Source organism: Trichechus manatus, unplaced genomic scaffold (assembly GCF_000243295.1).
Source record: "Trichechus manatus latirostris isolate Lorelei unplaced genomic scaffold, TriManLat1.0 scaffold00081, whole genome shotgun sequence".
Taxonomy (NCBI): Eukaryota; Metazoa; Chordata; class Mammalia; order Sirenia; family Trichechidae; genus Trichechus; species Trichechus manatus.
This window is the reverse complement of record NW_004444017.1, coordinates 9,102,285-9,120,275: the sequence shown is the minus strand read 5'-3', so window position 1 is coordinate 9,120,275 and position 17,991 is coordinate 9,102,285. Positions and strand designations below refer to the sequence as shown.

At 35.9% G+C, this 17,991-nt stretch overlaps 1 protein-coding gene across 1 annotated transcript in view; it reads right to left on the bottom strand.

The window, feature by feature from the left end:
- CFAP54 (cilia and flagella associated protein 54) overlaps positions 1-17,991 on the bottom strand; it is a 379,568-nt gene that overhangs the window by 276,439 nt on the left and 85,138 nt on the right. Inside the window, exons 15-19 of the mRNA XM_023735735.1 lie at positions 17,325-17,401; positions 9,214-9,342; positions 8,713-8,839; positions 3,401-3,484; positions 3,187-3,308 (exon numbers count right to left, since the gene is read on the bottom strand). Coding sequence (XP_023591503.1) covers positions 3,187-3,308; positions 3,401-3,484; positions 8,713-8,839; positions 9,214-9,342; positions 17,325-17,401 — 539 coding nt within the window. The remainder of the gene's footprint in view (positions 1-3,186; positions 3,309-3,400; positions 3,485-8,712; positions 8,840-9,213; positions 9,343-17,324; positions 17,402-17,991) is intronic.

Here is a 17,991-nt window from a genome sequence, read left to right as displayed (position 1 = left end):
AAGATTGAGTCATAATAATAAAAGGAAAACATCAGAGGTTTTACCCTCTCAAGGGTCTGAGTGGCCACAAGATTAGTTCTGAGGGCAACAGTCCTAGAAGAGAGATAAGGCTTGTCTGCAACAGAAATAGAACTGAAGTTCTAACATCCTCCAAGTACTAGACAGTAGCAATGGCCATAAAAGCATCTGCTGAGAAAATGATCTGAACACATCCCAGAAAACTTCCAAAAAAGATAAGAACCACTTGGTCTTGTCAGCTGAGACTACTCAACACCATCATTAGACTCCCTCATTCAAATGCCGTGAATTCAAATTTGTTGAGGCTCTTCCCTAATATTGCCAGGACAGACTGCCCTACCTTGAACATGGAGAGCACTCATCCATCCAAAATCCCTATCTTGGCGTCAAAGACTCCTTATGCACTAGCCTCTACCTACTCACTGATCTCCCCTTTTACCACTTCCCCCCTTGCATCTAAGCTTCAGTCACAGTAATGACTTGTAGTGCTACAAACACTCCATGACTTTTCTAGCCAAGGCACCTTTGCACATGTTATTCTCTCCACCTAGAATGTCCTTCCTACACTTTCCTCTCTTTCTCTAGCTACCCCTGCCTGTCTTTCAGTATTCGACCTCATGTCACTTCTCATTGTTGCGTTAGGTGCTCCTCTGATGGATTCTCCTGGTATTCTTTCAACGAAAACACCTATGAAACTGATTCATAAGTACCTATTTACCATATTTTATGCAAATAACGTGTGCCTTCTACGTTTTGCAACTGCGCCCTCCCCCATGAGTTACTTTCATAAGTGCCACTATGCCAATTTTTTTTTACATGTTGCTGCTTAAAAAAAAAATTAGCATAGCACACTTACAAAAATATCTTACGGGGGGAGGGTGCGGTTGGCAAACAAGTGTAGAAGGCACATGTTATTTGCTTAAAAATACAGTACTTTTTATAACCCCTATAGACTGGATTTATCATGAAGGCAGGGACCACAAAGACAAGTCAATCAACCAATATTTGTTGAATAATAAATTGTTTGTTTGTTCGTTTTTATTCAGAGTAATGCCAGGATCTAGTGAACTTTCAATCAATATTTGCTGAATGGGTCATAGGCACTGAATAAATATTTGTTGGATAGATGAATCAATGGACAGATGGCCAGGAAATACTACATGAGAAACCTAAAGTTCCAACATTCTACTTTCTAACCTCAAACACCTACCCTTCTAGCTCTCTCAGGCACTCACTCTTTGGTCTCTGACCTAACAGAGATGTCCAGTCTCTTGATATCTCTATAATCACCCAGTCTTTAAATACCTCGATGGTGTCATTTCATTCCCTACCCAGTCTGTGGCCATTTTTTATTACCATGAACCTTTAACCTGTACCTTAATTAAAAAAAAAAAAAATCTAACCCTGGAAAAAATCTCATATTCTGCTGTCACAGCTACTAAAAATACCAGACCAGGAAAATGTCATACCATTATGAAGATACGGGCCCTCCTAAAAATTCATGGTTTCCAGCCTTGGCTAGAATTTTATGATGCTGGCCAGTCCTTTTACTTGGAGTCAGCTCCCTCATCCATTCTTCTTTACTCTCCAATTGTCTTCACTCTCCTCAATCCAACTCTCCACCTTTACCTAGTCACTGAAGGCAGAAAACCTTGCCTCCTACTTTATCAGATGTTTGAGTTTAGAAGGTGTCAGCTCAACTCCCTGCCTAGTTATACCAACAAACTTATTTATATCTACATCTGTCCCTTCTTCCTTTCCTTCTGTATCAGAGGATAAGGGTTCACCCTGCAGCCCACCCTTCACTGAAGATTAATCCTGTGCTTTCAGCCTCATCCCCTTCCCTCTTTTATAGGACTTGGCTCTATGAATTAACCCCGTTCTCTTTATATCTTCAATTTCTCTCTTTTTTACTGGCTCTTCATCTCAGCATATGAGTATGCTCAATTCTCTCTCTTAAAACGCCTCTCTTAACTTTTTTAACTCTGTAACTCCTAGCTTTGATGACTTTTTTCCTCTCCTTATCGGAAAAGTTACTTGCAACATTATTCTGTACCTCTTCATGAGTCAATCACTTCTCAACCCACTGCAATCAAAGTTTTCAGAAGATTTCATAACTTGGAAATGTGATTGCCCTCTGATAGTTAGACTCTAAAATCAACATGTAATGAATCAATAATGAGATAAAACAACTTGTAGGCCAAAGTAAGTCCTGATTAAAGGTATCAACAAATTTAAAGAAAAACCAAATATAGTGTTATGGATTGAACTGTGTCCCCCAAAAATGTGTATCAACTTGGCTAGGCCATGATTCCCAGTACTATGTGGTTGTTCACCATTTTGTGATCTGATGTGATTTTCCTATGTGTTATAAATCCTACCTTTATGATGTTAATGAGGCAGGATTAGCGACAGTTATGTTAATGAGGCAGGACTCTACAGGATTAGGTTGTATGCTGAGCCAATCTGCTTTGCGATATAAAAGAGAGAATCAAGCAGAGAGATGAGGACCTCATACCACTAAGAAAATAGTGCCAGGAGTAGAGCGTGTCCTTTGAACCCAGGGTCCCTGTGCAGAGAAGCTCCTAGACCAGGGGAAGATTGATGACAAGGACTTTCCTCCAGAGCTGACAGAGAAAGAAAGCCTTCCCCTGGAGCTGGCACCCTGAATTCAGACTTCTAGCCTACTAGACTGTGAGAGAATAAATTTGTTTGTTAAAGCTATCCACTTGTGGTATTTCTGTTATAGCAACACTAGATAACTAAGACATATAGTAAATCAGAAACCAGCAGTATCTATCTGAGGGGGAATAAATTTAGCTAGTGGACCTGAAGCATTTTAATTCCATAGAAATTAATGCATTGCACTAGCTGAGTGTCACTTAAATTCTGTAACTTCCCTCATTTTGAGTATTTCTGCTTTTATTTGGCTTCTCATGTAGGTTGCTCCTACAGAGAGAGAATACCATACATTTCAGGAGAGTTAAGAACTAGAGATATAGATTCGTTTCCCCTTCTCAGGCTGTTTCCCTTCTCAAAGAGAAGACTACATGTGGAGAACCTGAAAGTTCATATTCAGATATTAAGGGCAGCACATTATTTTTAACAAAGGGAAAATCATACAGAACTTGTAAGTCAAGACTAAAAGAAGAAATGAAATATCATTACCATCAAAAAGTCATGTGAAGATGTAGAGGTTGCATCTTTCTCAAATATTAAAAGAGCCTTCTGCATCAAGTAAATCGCTTTGGATAGTTTATTCTTCTTTATTTTATTCATTACACTTAATTCTGCAGAAGCAAACAAACATTTTACCAAAAGGGCATGATAAAAACTATCCTCAAAATCTTTTGAAAATATAGGTTGTCCCAATTTTAATTACCTGTGAAACAATCAGTGCTTCCAGACTGTTTTGACTTTTCCAGGCCTTTGGTAGAAACGTTGCTAACAGTTGGAGTCTGCAAAACTGTAGAAGAAAATGATGAAAAAGAAGATCATCATTATAACTAGATTTGTGTTCAAGAAAGGAAATATTTTATAAACATTAACATTAATATTAAAGGTAGCCATCTATTTGTAAAATTATTGCTTCCTCTATCATATGTCATCTTTTTTTCATCAGTAGATGAAAATTCAAATGAATCTATTATGATACGGTTTTATTGTGAAATCCTCTTTGATTTTCCACAGTGTACCTGAGGACACCAGAATCTCCAAATTATAAAAATATTTTCTATTGCACCTTAAATAAAATCATCTTGCATGTTGATAAGTACTGCTTTTGTTCACTTTCCCTTTCAATAAAGAATAAATGGCAAGTCATGATACCAAATTAGCTGTCACAACTCTGTGCTTAGCCCTGTCTACAGAAACTACTTCATTCATTGTCCCTGAAAGAGGCAGTTTTGTGTACATAAAGATCCCACTCTTCTCTGACAAAATTAGAGCCTCCTTTTCTTGCGAATTTCAACTAACACAGAAATTGTTACCAGTTGAGTATAGGTAGGATAGTAGAGAGACCTTGGTGTACAGTTGGGATTAACATGATGGACCAGTAAAAAAAAGGAAATTGGATGAAGGAGAAAAGGATAAATTTATGCTGGCCCAGGGAAATGGAGAAGATAGCACTGATTCTTGATTTTCCAGTTCTGGTCCTCAAGAGACCTGGCAATATTTTGTTTCTGTCCTTGGAGGTATGTGAGGGTGTCTGTAGTAATCTTACAATATACTCCTTTTATTGAGGTTTGATTGTTTGTGTTAATGCACGGGAGTCACCATGGAATGTTGATTGATTGATGAAAAGATACCAAAGGACACCATTAAAAGGCATAAGGTTTCCTTAATGGCAAAGTATAAGGGAACTTATCTGCATGGAGATAGTAATATAAAGCAAAAAAAAATGCATCATGCTCTCAGTACCTGTGAGGGGGTAAATACTCATTAAATACTTTCATTGGAGTTAAGAAACATGATATTGCAAGAAAACTCTGAATGCCAGATATAGATGAGTCACATTTAATGCCATAGTTATCAACAAGCAACCGTTGTAAAGTTCTTGAATAAGAACGACAAAAGATGTATTTAGGGAACATTAGTCCAGCACCAGCATACTGAAGGGAAGAAAGACAGGAAAAAAAAAGTGATAATCTGTGCTAGGGTTGCAGTTCGATAAAGCAGAAAAAATAAATAAATAAAGGACATCCAGAGATACTGCAAAGGAAGAATAACTAATCTCATATAAATTCGAACTCAAGTCTACCATACCTTTAAGTGGTCTAATAAAAACTCAGAGAATCGTTTGGCCTTCAAAGATGTATGGATGACAACTGGAAAATGAACTATTCAGTAACTCTGTAAGTAAATAATACCCTACTCCTCCATTAAAGAAGACAATACAGGTACTAAGTGGAAATTATGGACAAATTTTCTTAAAGAAAATCAGACACAGTATTCTAGTCACATTTTGAAATCCTTTTATGAACCAAATCTTTTCAGCTCAAAGAACTGTCAAAGTTATTACTCTTAAGTAACCTTTTTATATATTAAGAACATTTTATCAAGTTTTTCAATTTATATATGATGACACAGAGATATTTTAATTATTATTTGCTTCCCTCCACCTACTCAGCAGGTCATATAAGAAACAGTTTTGAAACCACGTAAATGTTTAAATTAAATATTAAAAGTTTAAAAATGTAAAAGCATAAAAAAAGGAAATTTTATGCAAATAGAAAAAAAGTGGTCCTAGTGGTAACAAATCACACAAAAAACAGAATTAATTCAAGGAAATTTGAACACAATTCTATGACTGTATAATATATTTTAAAGATAAAATGAACTGCAAAGATATTCTGAATTTACTTAATAGGTTTGTTGTTGATAGTGGTATCAGTTTAATAATTCTGAAATTATTTTGTTAATATAGTAGGATAAAGCAAATGAGTAATAATGTTGATGTTATTGGTAACCAGAGTCCTCAATATGGAAGAAGGAAAAACAAAAATACAATCAGGTAGGTGAGAAAGAACCTTTTGGTGTTAAACTTTGAACTGGGGATTTCAGAAAGAACTAGTGGAAAAAATACGTTTTTAAGATCTATATATCTTAGCTCTATCCATTCAAAGGAGCTAGTTGACACCCCAAATAGCAATGAGCACTTCACACTCATAGATCTTGGTTTCTAAATACTATCCCCTACCAAAAGGAACCAAACTGGTGATTCTAGGTCTTGGGTACAGAAAGCATAAGGTAGGTCTACAATATGTTGTTGTGTGGACAGCAAGAAATTGCTCAAAGAATAATGGGGACATGTCAAAAAAAATACAGGATCTAGTTTAAAGAGTCTTCACTGACAAAATCTGTGACTTTAAGCATCAGAAAGAATAATGTTCATAACTGATTTTAAAATATTGAATAAAAAAGGAATCCAATCTTCAATGTTACTCAAAAAATTAAAAGGGCCAGAGAGGGACAGTTCTTCTTTACAAAAGAATGTCAGCATTAAATGTAGCAGGAATAATTCAATTAGAAAATCACCATTGTACAATCAGATTATTTTTTTCATTACTAAGGGGGAAAGGTACCTTTACAACAGAGAGGTCTGGCAGACATCACCTTAACAAAGTGATAGCACTTTAACTCAGCAATGATAGGATAAATTGACAATGCATGCCACCTAGTGTGATACAATGAGACGGACACAACATCACCTACATAATGATGAGGAATACCAGAAAAATCAGATTGTGGAATGTCCTAGAAACATGTCTTCAAAAATATCAGTGTCATAAAAAAAAAAAGGTTGGGGACACTATGCTAGATTCAAGAACATGACAAGCAAATGCAATAAGTGATCCTTGACTAGATCCTATTTTTTTTTAAGTCATTTTTTCCCCCAAGATGATATTTGGGGAATAAACATGGCAATTTGAAAACAGGCTGTATAATAAACAATATTGTTGTGTGCTCCTTGGAAGCCAGGATGGCTAGACTTCCTCTCACGTACTTTGAACATGTTGTCAGGAGGGACCAGTCCCTGGATAAAGACATCACGGTTGGTAAGGTAGAGGGTCAGCAAAAAAGAGGAAGACCCTCATCAAGATGGACTGACACACTGCAACAATGGACTCAAACACAGCAACGACTGTGAGCATGGCTCAGGATCAGGAAGTGTTTTGTTTTGTTGTACACAGAGTTGCTATGAGTTAGAACTGACTCCAGGGCACCTAACAACAACAACATTGTATCAATGTTACATTTCTTGAGAGTGATAATGGTATTATGGTTACATAGGAGGATATACTTGTTATTAGGAGATAAATGCTAAAGTATTTAGGAGTAAAATATCATGATGTCTGGAACATACACACACACGCATATATGTATGAAAGTAGGTGTGTTGATATATTATGTATATGCGTGTGTATAAAGAGAGAGGCAGTAAACATGGCAAAATATTGTTGTTGTTAAGTGCTGATGAGTCGGTTTCAATTCATAGTGACTCTATGTCCAACAGAACAAAACACTCCCCGGGCAAAACATTAACAATTAGCAAATCTAAGTGAAGAGTATATGGCTGTCCATTATACTTCTCATTTAATTTTTCTGTAGGTTTGAAATTTTTTCAAAGCAAAAAGTGGAGGAAACAGTTTACCACTATTAACTCTCTTAGCCCTTTCTTTAATTTTCAGGGGAAACAATCAAATTTTTGATTATTTCTCTATATTTTATTTGATAAACACAAAAATACATTTAACATATTATAAAGCACATTAATATAGTAACACATGCAAGCCACGCAACTCCAGAACTGACTACCCAAGTTACCAATGACTTAAATCTACGTATATCCTCCTCCCTCCTATGTCATCCCCCTACCACCTCCACAAAGGAACCACCATCCTAAATTCTGCATTACCATCCTCTTCAATAATATATAAAGAGGGTATTAATAAAATCTGGAAACATAGGTGAATATGCATAATGTCATCAAAGACATCTTCAATCTGTGTTTCCAGACTTTATGGACCATCTGTCCTTTTACCATACCAAATAATATGGTTTTCTATAGATGGTTTATTTATATATAATCATGTACTTTTTAATATATAGCTTTAACAATTATTGTGTGTATTTATCATGCACAATATCATTACTAGTAATTTAAAATGGACAAGTGGTAGTTATATAAATATTGGCTATATGATCATGCAAGAGTAGCTCAACTTTGTCAAAATTTAACCTAATACAGAAGAATTTTTAGACCTAATGATATTAAACCTTATTTCAGAACTCTGACAAATGTGTTATTTGTATGTGTATTATTTATTACTGTTGGTGTCTTTTTTTTTTTTTAATATTTTGATCTCATTACCTGACAATGAGGCAATGAAAAACTACAACTTAGATCCATTGCTTTTAGAGATTGAGATGTCTTCCTGAATTTTTGCAATGGCTTCCAGGATAAAGTATGAATTCCTCAGCCCTTCGAGATCTAACCATAATAGACCTCTCTGAGCTTATTGTCTATCATCCCCCACATGTGCTCTTTACTCCAGCCGTAACAGAATTCTAGCAGTTCCTAAATTGTGCCATGCAACTATCTGCGGCCACCTTCCTAAAGGCTATTTCCTCTAACCAAAATGATTACTGCCTTTTCTAGCTTCTTCATGGAGATAACTTTTACTAGCTTTTTGGTCAACTATCACCTCTTCTAGGCAGCCATTCTTAACTTCCTTGTCTAATGTAGATGCCCTCTCTCTGTGTACCCGTAAGAAACACTCTGAGCATACCTATGTTACAATATTTACTAACATTCAATGTTACCATTGGCTTACTTATCTAGAAACTCAAAAGTAGAGGCTGTGTCTTATTTGTACCAAGCTGAATATGGTGTCTGTATCATAGTAGGCATTCAGTAAATATTTGCTCAATTGAATTAACAAAATACCAATAACTTACTATAACTCCAACAAATACAATTAATTTAAATTTTTTTAGAAGTTTACTGATTTGCTACACAAGGTGCAAAGCAATAATGAAAGGTATCTATTGATATTCATCACAAAAGAAAAAAAAACAAAATTCATCTGAAAAACACCCAGTCAACAAGAACACAGTTTACAAATTAAATTGATTCCACACTTGAACTTGGCTTAAAATTGATTCAGCAAAATTTTTTGCTTTGATTACTACCTTTTAATTGATCAAGAAGCATGACGGCTATTCGATGCTGGGCTTGAATTAGTTCAAGATGCAAATCCATCATGAAACTATTTGCTGTAACTGGTTTGCAAGTGTTTCCATTTATATCTTGGACATACTTTGGTCCAGGAGAGTTGAAGTGAAAATAAAAAATAAATACAGTTATCAAATCACACTAAAAATAGTTCTATACTATTATCCCTCAAGTCATCATCTTACTCTTAGCCATTAAATTCTGCTCACTCCTCGACCCTTTCCAGTCTGGCTTACACACTAATAAATCCGCTTTTATAAGTCATCAGTGGCCTCTTAACTGATGAATTCAAAGGCCCCTCATTCTCTTTGCTTTCTTCTGGGAAGAAGGGAATAATACATTTCTGGCCTATGGGAGAGGAGCCACCACAAATTATACTTCACTTACCTACTTGCAAGACCAGCCCTCTTCCTACTTAAGTACAGCTTGAAGCTATTGTAAGATTTTTCCATTCTTACCTTGGTATAACAGTGATCAATTACTGATGACCCATTTGGCAAAGTAGTTACCATGCAATTCAAATTTATTGCCCCAATTACTTTGTCAAGAAGTCCATAAGCAAAATATAATTGTTCATCGGGATTTTTCTAAAATAATTTTATAAACAAAAAGAGAAAAAAGAAAACATAAGGGAAAAACCATATGCAAAATTTTCTAACTCCTTTTAACAATAATTAAAAAATAGAAATTTAAATACTCTAATATCAACAATGTTGTATTTCTTACTAAGTGTGTCTGTCTTTTATTAAATGTGGATTACTATCAATAAAGATGAAAATAATAAATACATTGCATTATTTTTCCAAATATAAATTAAAATTTTCACATGCATGTATATAATTTCCATTCATGGTTGTCAAAATTCTGATTGTACCAAGTTCAGAGCACACTTAAAAATAGAGCTCACATAATTTGTCATTTTCATATACTTTATTTTTAGAAGAAACGTCAGTTGATTTTTTTTAATATCAGAATCTCAGAGCTGTGACTTTAGACTTACAGACCATCAAGTCTAATGGTCTAAACATTGTTTTTCAAAAAATAAAAACCCACATATTGTGGCGCTGTTAACCAATGTCATAAAATAATATGTGTACTACTGTTTCATGAGAAACTATTTGTTCTGTAAGCCTTCACCTGAAGTACAATAAAAAATAATAATAAAAATAAAATAAAATAAAAACCCTTTTACAGAAGATAATATAAAGAGTAGCCGGGTTTGTTCACACCTTCACATTTTCCACATTTTCTCCAGATATTATTTAGGAAATAAAACATGCACCCACACACATAAAATTAAGATCCTCTGTATAACTGTCCACATTGTCATTCCTTTTCTCTGCCTCTAGAGGTAGCCACTACCCTGAATTTGGTGTTTACCATTTCTTTGCCTCTTTTCAAACTTTTACTACATGTATATGTATACATCAACAATATGTAATATTGCTTTGCATATTTAAAATTTTTCTCTTGTAAAATTCCGTAGTATGCTTTTTTCACACAACCATATGTGGTTGAAACTTACTCATGCTGGTGTGTGTAACTCAAAGCATCATTCAGGGTTTGGTCATGATCACAAAACTACTCAAGGAATTCCAAGCCAAAAAAGATTTAATACAGAGAATCAGAGGTGTACATGGGGGAGCAAAGATCAAGAAGCTGCCAGTGACAATTTTGCCACATGCGATGCTCAAGAGCTTTCTCAGAGTCTCTGTGAATCTAAGAATCTCTGGAAGGCTACTGACAACAACCTCAAATACCTACTGGACTGAAAGAGGTGAACTGCAAGAGCTTGTTCAGGAGGGCTGATAAATTCACATCTGCCGTGTGCCAATGGACACTAAGAACTCTTTCTTCCTGCATTACAAAATCATGCAAATGCCCTCACTGGAAGACTAGCTAGAACCATACGAAAGTAAGATACTGGCAAATGTAGTTGCAGGTCTAACGCGATAACGGAAAGGAGACTATAGGAGGGCATGGCAATGGTGCCAAGCTGACAATCTAGAGCACTCTTCATGGTCACGATAAAATAGCGTTACACTGAGGAATATGTCACCATTTACATACCCACTCTTCTGCTGATGGACTTTAGATTGCTATTACTAAAAATGTTGCAATGTATTATACTTCTCTGTGAATAAACACAAGGCTGATACTTCCTTTACAACCCTTATACCTTTTATTCTCTTTTCTTTTTTTATTCAGCTGTCTAAGACTTCCAGGGCATGTTGAACAGAAGGATGTTAGATATCTTTATGTTGTTACATCAGAATGAAGTGGCTGTTTTAATCTTTCTACATAAATATAACATTTTTTAAAAGTCTTTGGGTGATACCCTTTAACCGACACCAAAGTTCTCTTCTATTCCTAATTTGCTGAATTATTTCTTAAAAGGATGGTTGTTGAATTGTCAAATGCTTTCTTTTTTTTTTTGCATCTCTTTACCTAGTGAGATATTTATATTTTTTCCTTTAATCTGCTAATGTGGTATATTGCATTATAGATTTCCTAATGATAAATCATCCTTGTATTCCTAAAATATACTAAATTTGTTATATATGTGTGTGTGTGTGTGAGAGTGTGTGATGAACAAATTCTCCAGTCAGAAGTGCAAGCTCTGGATCCTTTTTGTATTAATTTATCAGATTGGAAATTCCCAAGCAATCTAAGTAGCGAAAATTCAAATAATAAACCTACCTAAGGGCAGGCTCAAGTTATAAATCATCAGGAAAGACTTTCTCCCAACCATCCCCCTTCTGGGTACCCAAGCTGTGATATTTCCCTATACAAATAGGTAGCTTTTTTTTTTTTTTTTCTTTCTAATCTATCTTTCCTAGGTTGTAGCATTTTGCAGGTTCTAACTCTACAGAGCAGAACTTCCCCATAGGGTTTCCAAGGAGTGGCTGGTGGATTCAAATTGCCAACTTTTGGTTAGCGGTTGTAGCTCTTAACTACTGTACCACAAGGGCTCCAACTTTATAGGGGATGGGGGTTGTCAGTTCCAAACCCCTCCCCACCCCCTTTTCATATGTCCAAGCCTCATCTCTTTTTCCTGGAAGGCTGTTAAAAATCCAAGCTTCTTTGTAGCTGAGTCCATCCACTCCACACCTGCTAGCTGCTGCATTATCCACTCTCAACTTACCATTATAGTTTTCATTTCCCCTTTCTATTTTGGGCTCTGGGATTCACCTTACTTTCTTGTGAGCTCTGCAATGTAGCTGAGGATATTTGTTCAATTCTATCCAACTGTCTAGATGTTTTGTAGCAGGAGGGTTCGGGGGTTATCTGGTTTGCCATATGGAGCCCTGGTGGCACAGTGGTTAAGAGCTCAGCTGATAAACCAAAAGGTCAGTAGTTTGAATCCACCAGCCACTCCCTGGAAACCCTATGGAGGCAATTCTACTCTGTCCTATAGGGTCTCAATGAGTAGGAATCGACTCAGCTGCAACAGGCTTGAGTTTGCCGTATTGCCAGAAACAGAAGTCTCTAAGGTTACCTTTTTAACCCTCAAAAATTTCAAATACCCCTCACACACACCCACATACTTTTCTTCTTCTCCTCCATCTCCTCCTCTTCCTTTTCCCATTTCCCTTCTCCTCCTCCTCCTTCTTCATCATTATCATCATCATCATCACCATCACAGCTAACATTTAATGAAAACTTACCAGGGTGTTGTGCTACATGTTTTACATAGATTCATCTTTTAATTGTCATAGACCTATGAGGTTGATACTCACTAGTTATTATAATTTTATAATCTATTGGTCAAAAAATAGCTGTTGCATATTCAGTAAAACATAATTTTTTATGTAATCACAATAGCACCTCATACATTTTTTTAAAATAGTAGCATGTATATATACAAGATAATATAATTTATCCCATCTACAGATTCTGTTTAACATGCTCGCTGCTAACAGAAAGGTTGGAGGTTCGAGTATTCCCAGAGGTGCCTCAGAAGAAAGGCCTGGCAATCTACTTCCAAAAAATCAGCTATTGAAAACCCTATGAAGCACAGTTCTACTCTAACACACATGGAGTTGCCACGAGTCAGAATCATCTAGATAGCACCTGGTTTGGTTTTGGTTTTTTACAGACTCTGCTAAGTGAGCATATGGATTTGGGAATTCTTGCAATAAATTCTCACTCCCTCTCCCCACTTCACACCCCTCCAGACGGGTCTGAGAACCGAAGGTTGAGATTTAGTGCTCTACATGAAGCACAAGAGAAAAACAGAGTTATCTCCCATGTGCCAGGTATTAGTTTCCACAATTTTACTAATGCATCTCATTTCATCTCTATGACAACCTAGTGAAATAGGTACTATCTTCCTAATGATGAGAACACATACTCAAACAGATGAAATAATTCAGTCAAGGTCATACAGTCAATATCTGAATCCGAACGCAACTCCAGGTCTTCCAACACCAGCTGCTGTGCACACCAATGAATCATCTCTCGTAGATCTAGCATACGCTCCAGTATAGCTGGGCAGGTTGTGTATTGCACAGATTTAGGAGGCGCCATTCATACTGTAGTCATCACAGACTTGTAGACCAATTTTGACAATTTTCCAGCAGATGGTATAAAGCATCTGGAGGAAAGGATACTTTTTTTCTAATTTAAACAACAGGAGCAACAGTTCATAAATGGTCTTCGGCTTCTGGGGTTGTGGGAAAATCATCACCTTCTAACAAAGCCATTTCACTTAGTGACTTTCTTTGCTATAAACTTTCTATCTCAAGTCAAAATGTAACTGTAACTTCCACTTTTTAACTTCCCTTTGTATTCCTATTCCTGTCCTATGAAGTCTCAGAAAACATGTGCTAGCCCACTACTAACTAGTATCCTTAAGAACTCAAACTCTAGTATCCTTAAGAACTACTTAGGGAACTTCTGTAGCTGTTGTTGTTAGGTGCTGTCAAGTTGGTTCCAACTCATAGCGACTCTGTGTACAACAGAACAAAACACTGCCTGGTCCTGCATCATCCTCACAATCATAGCTATTGAGTTCATTGTTGCAGCTGCTGTGTTGATCCATCTATTGAGGGTCTTCCTCTTTTTCGCTGACCCTCTACTTTACCAAGCATGATGTCCTTCTCCAGGAACTGGTCCCTCCTGATAACATGTCCAAAGTACGTGAGATGAAGTCGCCCTCCTCGCTTCTAAGGAGCATTCTGGCTGTACTTCTTACAAGACAGATTTGTCCATTCTTCTGGCAGTCTGTGGTATATTCAATATTCTTCACAAACACCACTATTCAAAGGCATCAATTCTTCTTTGGTCTTCCTTATTCATTGTCCAGCTTTCACATGCATATGAGGCAAATGAAAATACCATGGCTTGAGTCAGGTGCACCTTAGTCTTCAAAGTGACGTCTTTGCTTTTTAACACTTTAAAAAGATCTTTTGTGCAGCAGACTTGCCAAATGCAAATCTCATCTGTCAGTTTGACGTACTGTGGTGACTTGTGTGTTGCTGTGATGCTGTAAGCTTTGCCACCACTATTTCAAACACAAGCAGGGTCACCCATGGTGGACAGGTTTCAGCAGAGCTTCCAGACTAAGACACACTAGGAAGAAGGACCTGGCAATCTACTCCTAAAAAAAATTGGCCAGTGAAAACCTTATGAATAGCAGCAAAACGTTGTCTGATATAGTGACAGAAGATGAGCCCGTAAGGTTGGAAGGCACTCAAAATACAACTGGGGAAGACCTGTCTCCTCAAAGTATAGTCGACCTTAATGATGTGGATGGAGTCAAGCTTTCGGGACCTTCATTTGCTGATGTGGCATGACTCAAAATGAGAAGAAACAGCTGCAAACATCCATTAATAATCGGAATGCAGAATGTACAAAGTATGAATCTAGGAAAATTGGAAGTTGTCGAAAACGAAATGGAATGCTAAAAGATAGATATGCTAGGCATTAGTGAGCAGAAAGGGACTGATAGTGGCCATTTTAAATCACACAATCATATGGTCTACTATGCCGGGAATGACAAACTGAAGAGGAATGGAATTGCATTCATTGACAAAAAGAACATTTCCAGATCTATTCTGAAGTACGACACTGTCAGTGATAGGATAATATCCATATGCCTACAAGGAAGACCAGTTAATATGAGCAGTATTCAAATTTACGCTCCAATCACTAATGCCAAAGATGAATACACTGAAGACTTTTACTAACTTCTGTAGTCTGAAATTGATCAATTAGTGGAACTTTTAAGAGGCACATACCTGGAATTAGGAACTTTTAAGAACCCTACACAAAATTATGGTTCAGTATTTCTCGATTGAGAAATAGAAATCAGCATATTTAACAAGTACCCTAAGTGATCCCTGGAAAAACCACTAGCAGACAGCTATTATGCTTCCCCAATCTCTTTATGCAGGTCAAACGTTCTCTGTTCCCAGTTTAGATTTCTCAATTCTAGCTCACTTCAAAAAACATACCACGACATAAAGAACTCAAAACTTCATCTCCTGAAACCTACAGTTACAAGGTGAACATTCATTTGAGAAAGTAAATTCAGAATGACAACCCAATCCTCTACTACATTCATAATGATATTTGATTGGTGCACAGTTTCTTAGGACTATGTCTATTACATCAAGTATGGCAGGGCTGTAGATGAAATAACACTTCTAAAATAATATTGGCTTTTATATTTCAAAGGGATACCATATATAAGGGTGAAAGGGGGGAGATGGTATATTATTAATCGCCAATAAAAGTGGTTTAAATCTACATACTGGGAAAATATTTTTATATGGATATCCTGAAGATACTTTGTTTTTCAATCAAGAGGCAGCATAGCATAGTGGCTAAAAGCCTGGACTTTGAAGGCAACAAATGTAAGTTCAAATCCCTACTCTACCACTTACTGGGCATCCTTGAGCAAGTTGGGTGTAGCAGTGAAAGTGAAAGCATTATGACCAGGGACTAATTACCAAATAAGCAAGGTACGCACAGGCTTACTTATGTTTACTTGTGGTGAAAAACAGGTGAAATTGTATACTATAGATCAGTAAGTAAGCACAAGTGAACCCGTGTGTACCTTGCTTACCAGTTAAACAGCCCCTGATGATGACTATGCAAATCAACTTGGGTGAATCTGGCAAAATTCTGAGAGAAAATATCAAGCTTCAGAAGAACTCATACAGGATGACACTATTTATATAAATTTAAAAACAGGCAAAACAGTATTCTCGACTGCTTAAGAATGCATGCATATGTAATAAAAGTATTAAAATGCCTGGAATTTATAATCACCATATTTAGAATGGCAGTTACCCCTAGGTAGGGAAAAGGGCAATGTGATCAGGAGGAGTTAGTGGGGAAGTGGGTTTCAATTGTACTATAATGTTTGTTTCTTAAGCCAACGGATAGGAAAATGGGTCATCATTATAATATTCTTTATTATTTCATATCATATATTCAAATCAATTTTTCAAAAAAAATATTATGAGGATTAACATATAGTAACAGGGGAAGTGCTGATGAAATAATGTTTAGAAAAAATAGAATGCTACTAGGTTAAAATTGTGAAAGAGTCTAAAAGAGAATATAGAAAAATTATAATATTTAGGTCAGTATAGTAAAATTATAGACTTTTTCATTTCTTCATTTTTTATGCCTTGAAACATTCCCTAATATTAATATTACTTTTGTAATTTAAAATTATAGTTTATAAATTAAATCAAGCAAAGCAAAATATAGTCCACTAGCTTCCTCTCTAAAGAATTATTTTTCAACTATAGTCCATGAAACACTAGCATTCTGAACAGGTATTCCAGTGGGGCTAAAAGGTTTTATTCTCAAATAAGGGAACGTATAGTATTCTAAATCTCCTTCTTGGAGAACTGCAGTACACATAAATAAATCAATGCCTATGAGAAGTCTCACAGTAAATAAATCTATTTTGTTTAATCCAGAGTCAGCCAAGATTACTTGATTATGGCATCCTTTTCTGAAGTATAATATTAACATCACGTAGGATAGAGTTTGGAAAATGCTGTTCTAGATCTTGCCTACAAATAAACGAATGTTTACTACATAGATAGGCAGGTAGGTAGGTATATACAGCAGTTCCCTAGACTCCCATTCAGTTCAGTAATATAATTCACGAAATAAGGAAGTATTTAGAATATCATAAAGGAAGGATAATCAAGGAAAAGAGGAATAGCCATTTATCTCCCCATCCTCTTTCTTCTCTCAAACTAAAGCCCACTGAGAACTTTCTCTGTGCCAAGCATTGTTTTAAGTGGATTTCATACAGGCAATAACTCATTTAATCTGTCAGAAGTGTGTGCTGAGTAGAAGATCTCTGCTCTATTTTTAAGTCTATGAATCACAACACATCCAAACTATCAACAATAATCAGAAATCCTTTTAAAGATATTTTCTCTAGTTTTTTCTAGAACTAAAGTAAAAGTTATAAAAAGGCCCAGTAATTTTCAATGTATGAAGAAACCATAAATTCTTAAATTTTTTCTACAACTAACCATTATACATTTACAAGTGTGGCATTTTTAACCGTATTTTCTAAAATATTTTGTAGTACCTTTAATATTGGAAGAATTTCCGAGCTCCCTTTCAAGTATACAGGCAATTCACTATTCCCTTTTCTTAAAGATAACTCTGTAAAAAAAGAAAGAGAGAGAGCAGAGAAGGAGGGAGGAAAGAAGGAGAAGTAAAGAAAAAATGGTGAAGGAATAGGCAGGAGAGAGAAAAACAGAAAGGCAAATAAGGAGGGATGAGAGAAAAAGAAAGAAGTACAGAGAAAAATGAAAATACAGCAGTGAGTCATAATCTTAAAAAGTTATGCTAAATTGGTTATCTTTTTAATTATCCATGCTATTAGAAATAATTGAACACTGCAGAAATTAATTAAATACCAACTTGTTTCACATAATTAATTTTTTTTCTTTATCTAAGACACTTTCAAATCATCTTGCAATACAACAAAATCAAGAATCTTGATTATGAACAAGGTAATATCACTGGTAAAGAGATTGGTCTTCCTGTATATTCTATAAAGTCCATTTAAAAGCATTCAGAAAATATGTAAAGGCATTCAACTGTGTGGAGCATAACAATTTATGGATAACATTGTGAAGAATGGGAATTCCAGAATACTTAATTGTGCTCACAAGGAACCTGTACAGAGACTAAGAGGCAGTCGTTTGAAAAGAACAAGGGGATACTCAGTAGTTTAAAATCAGGAAAGG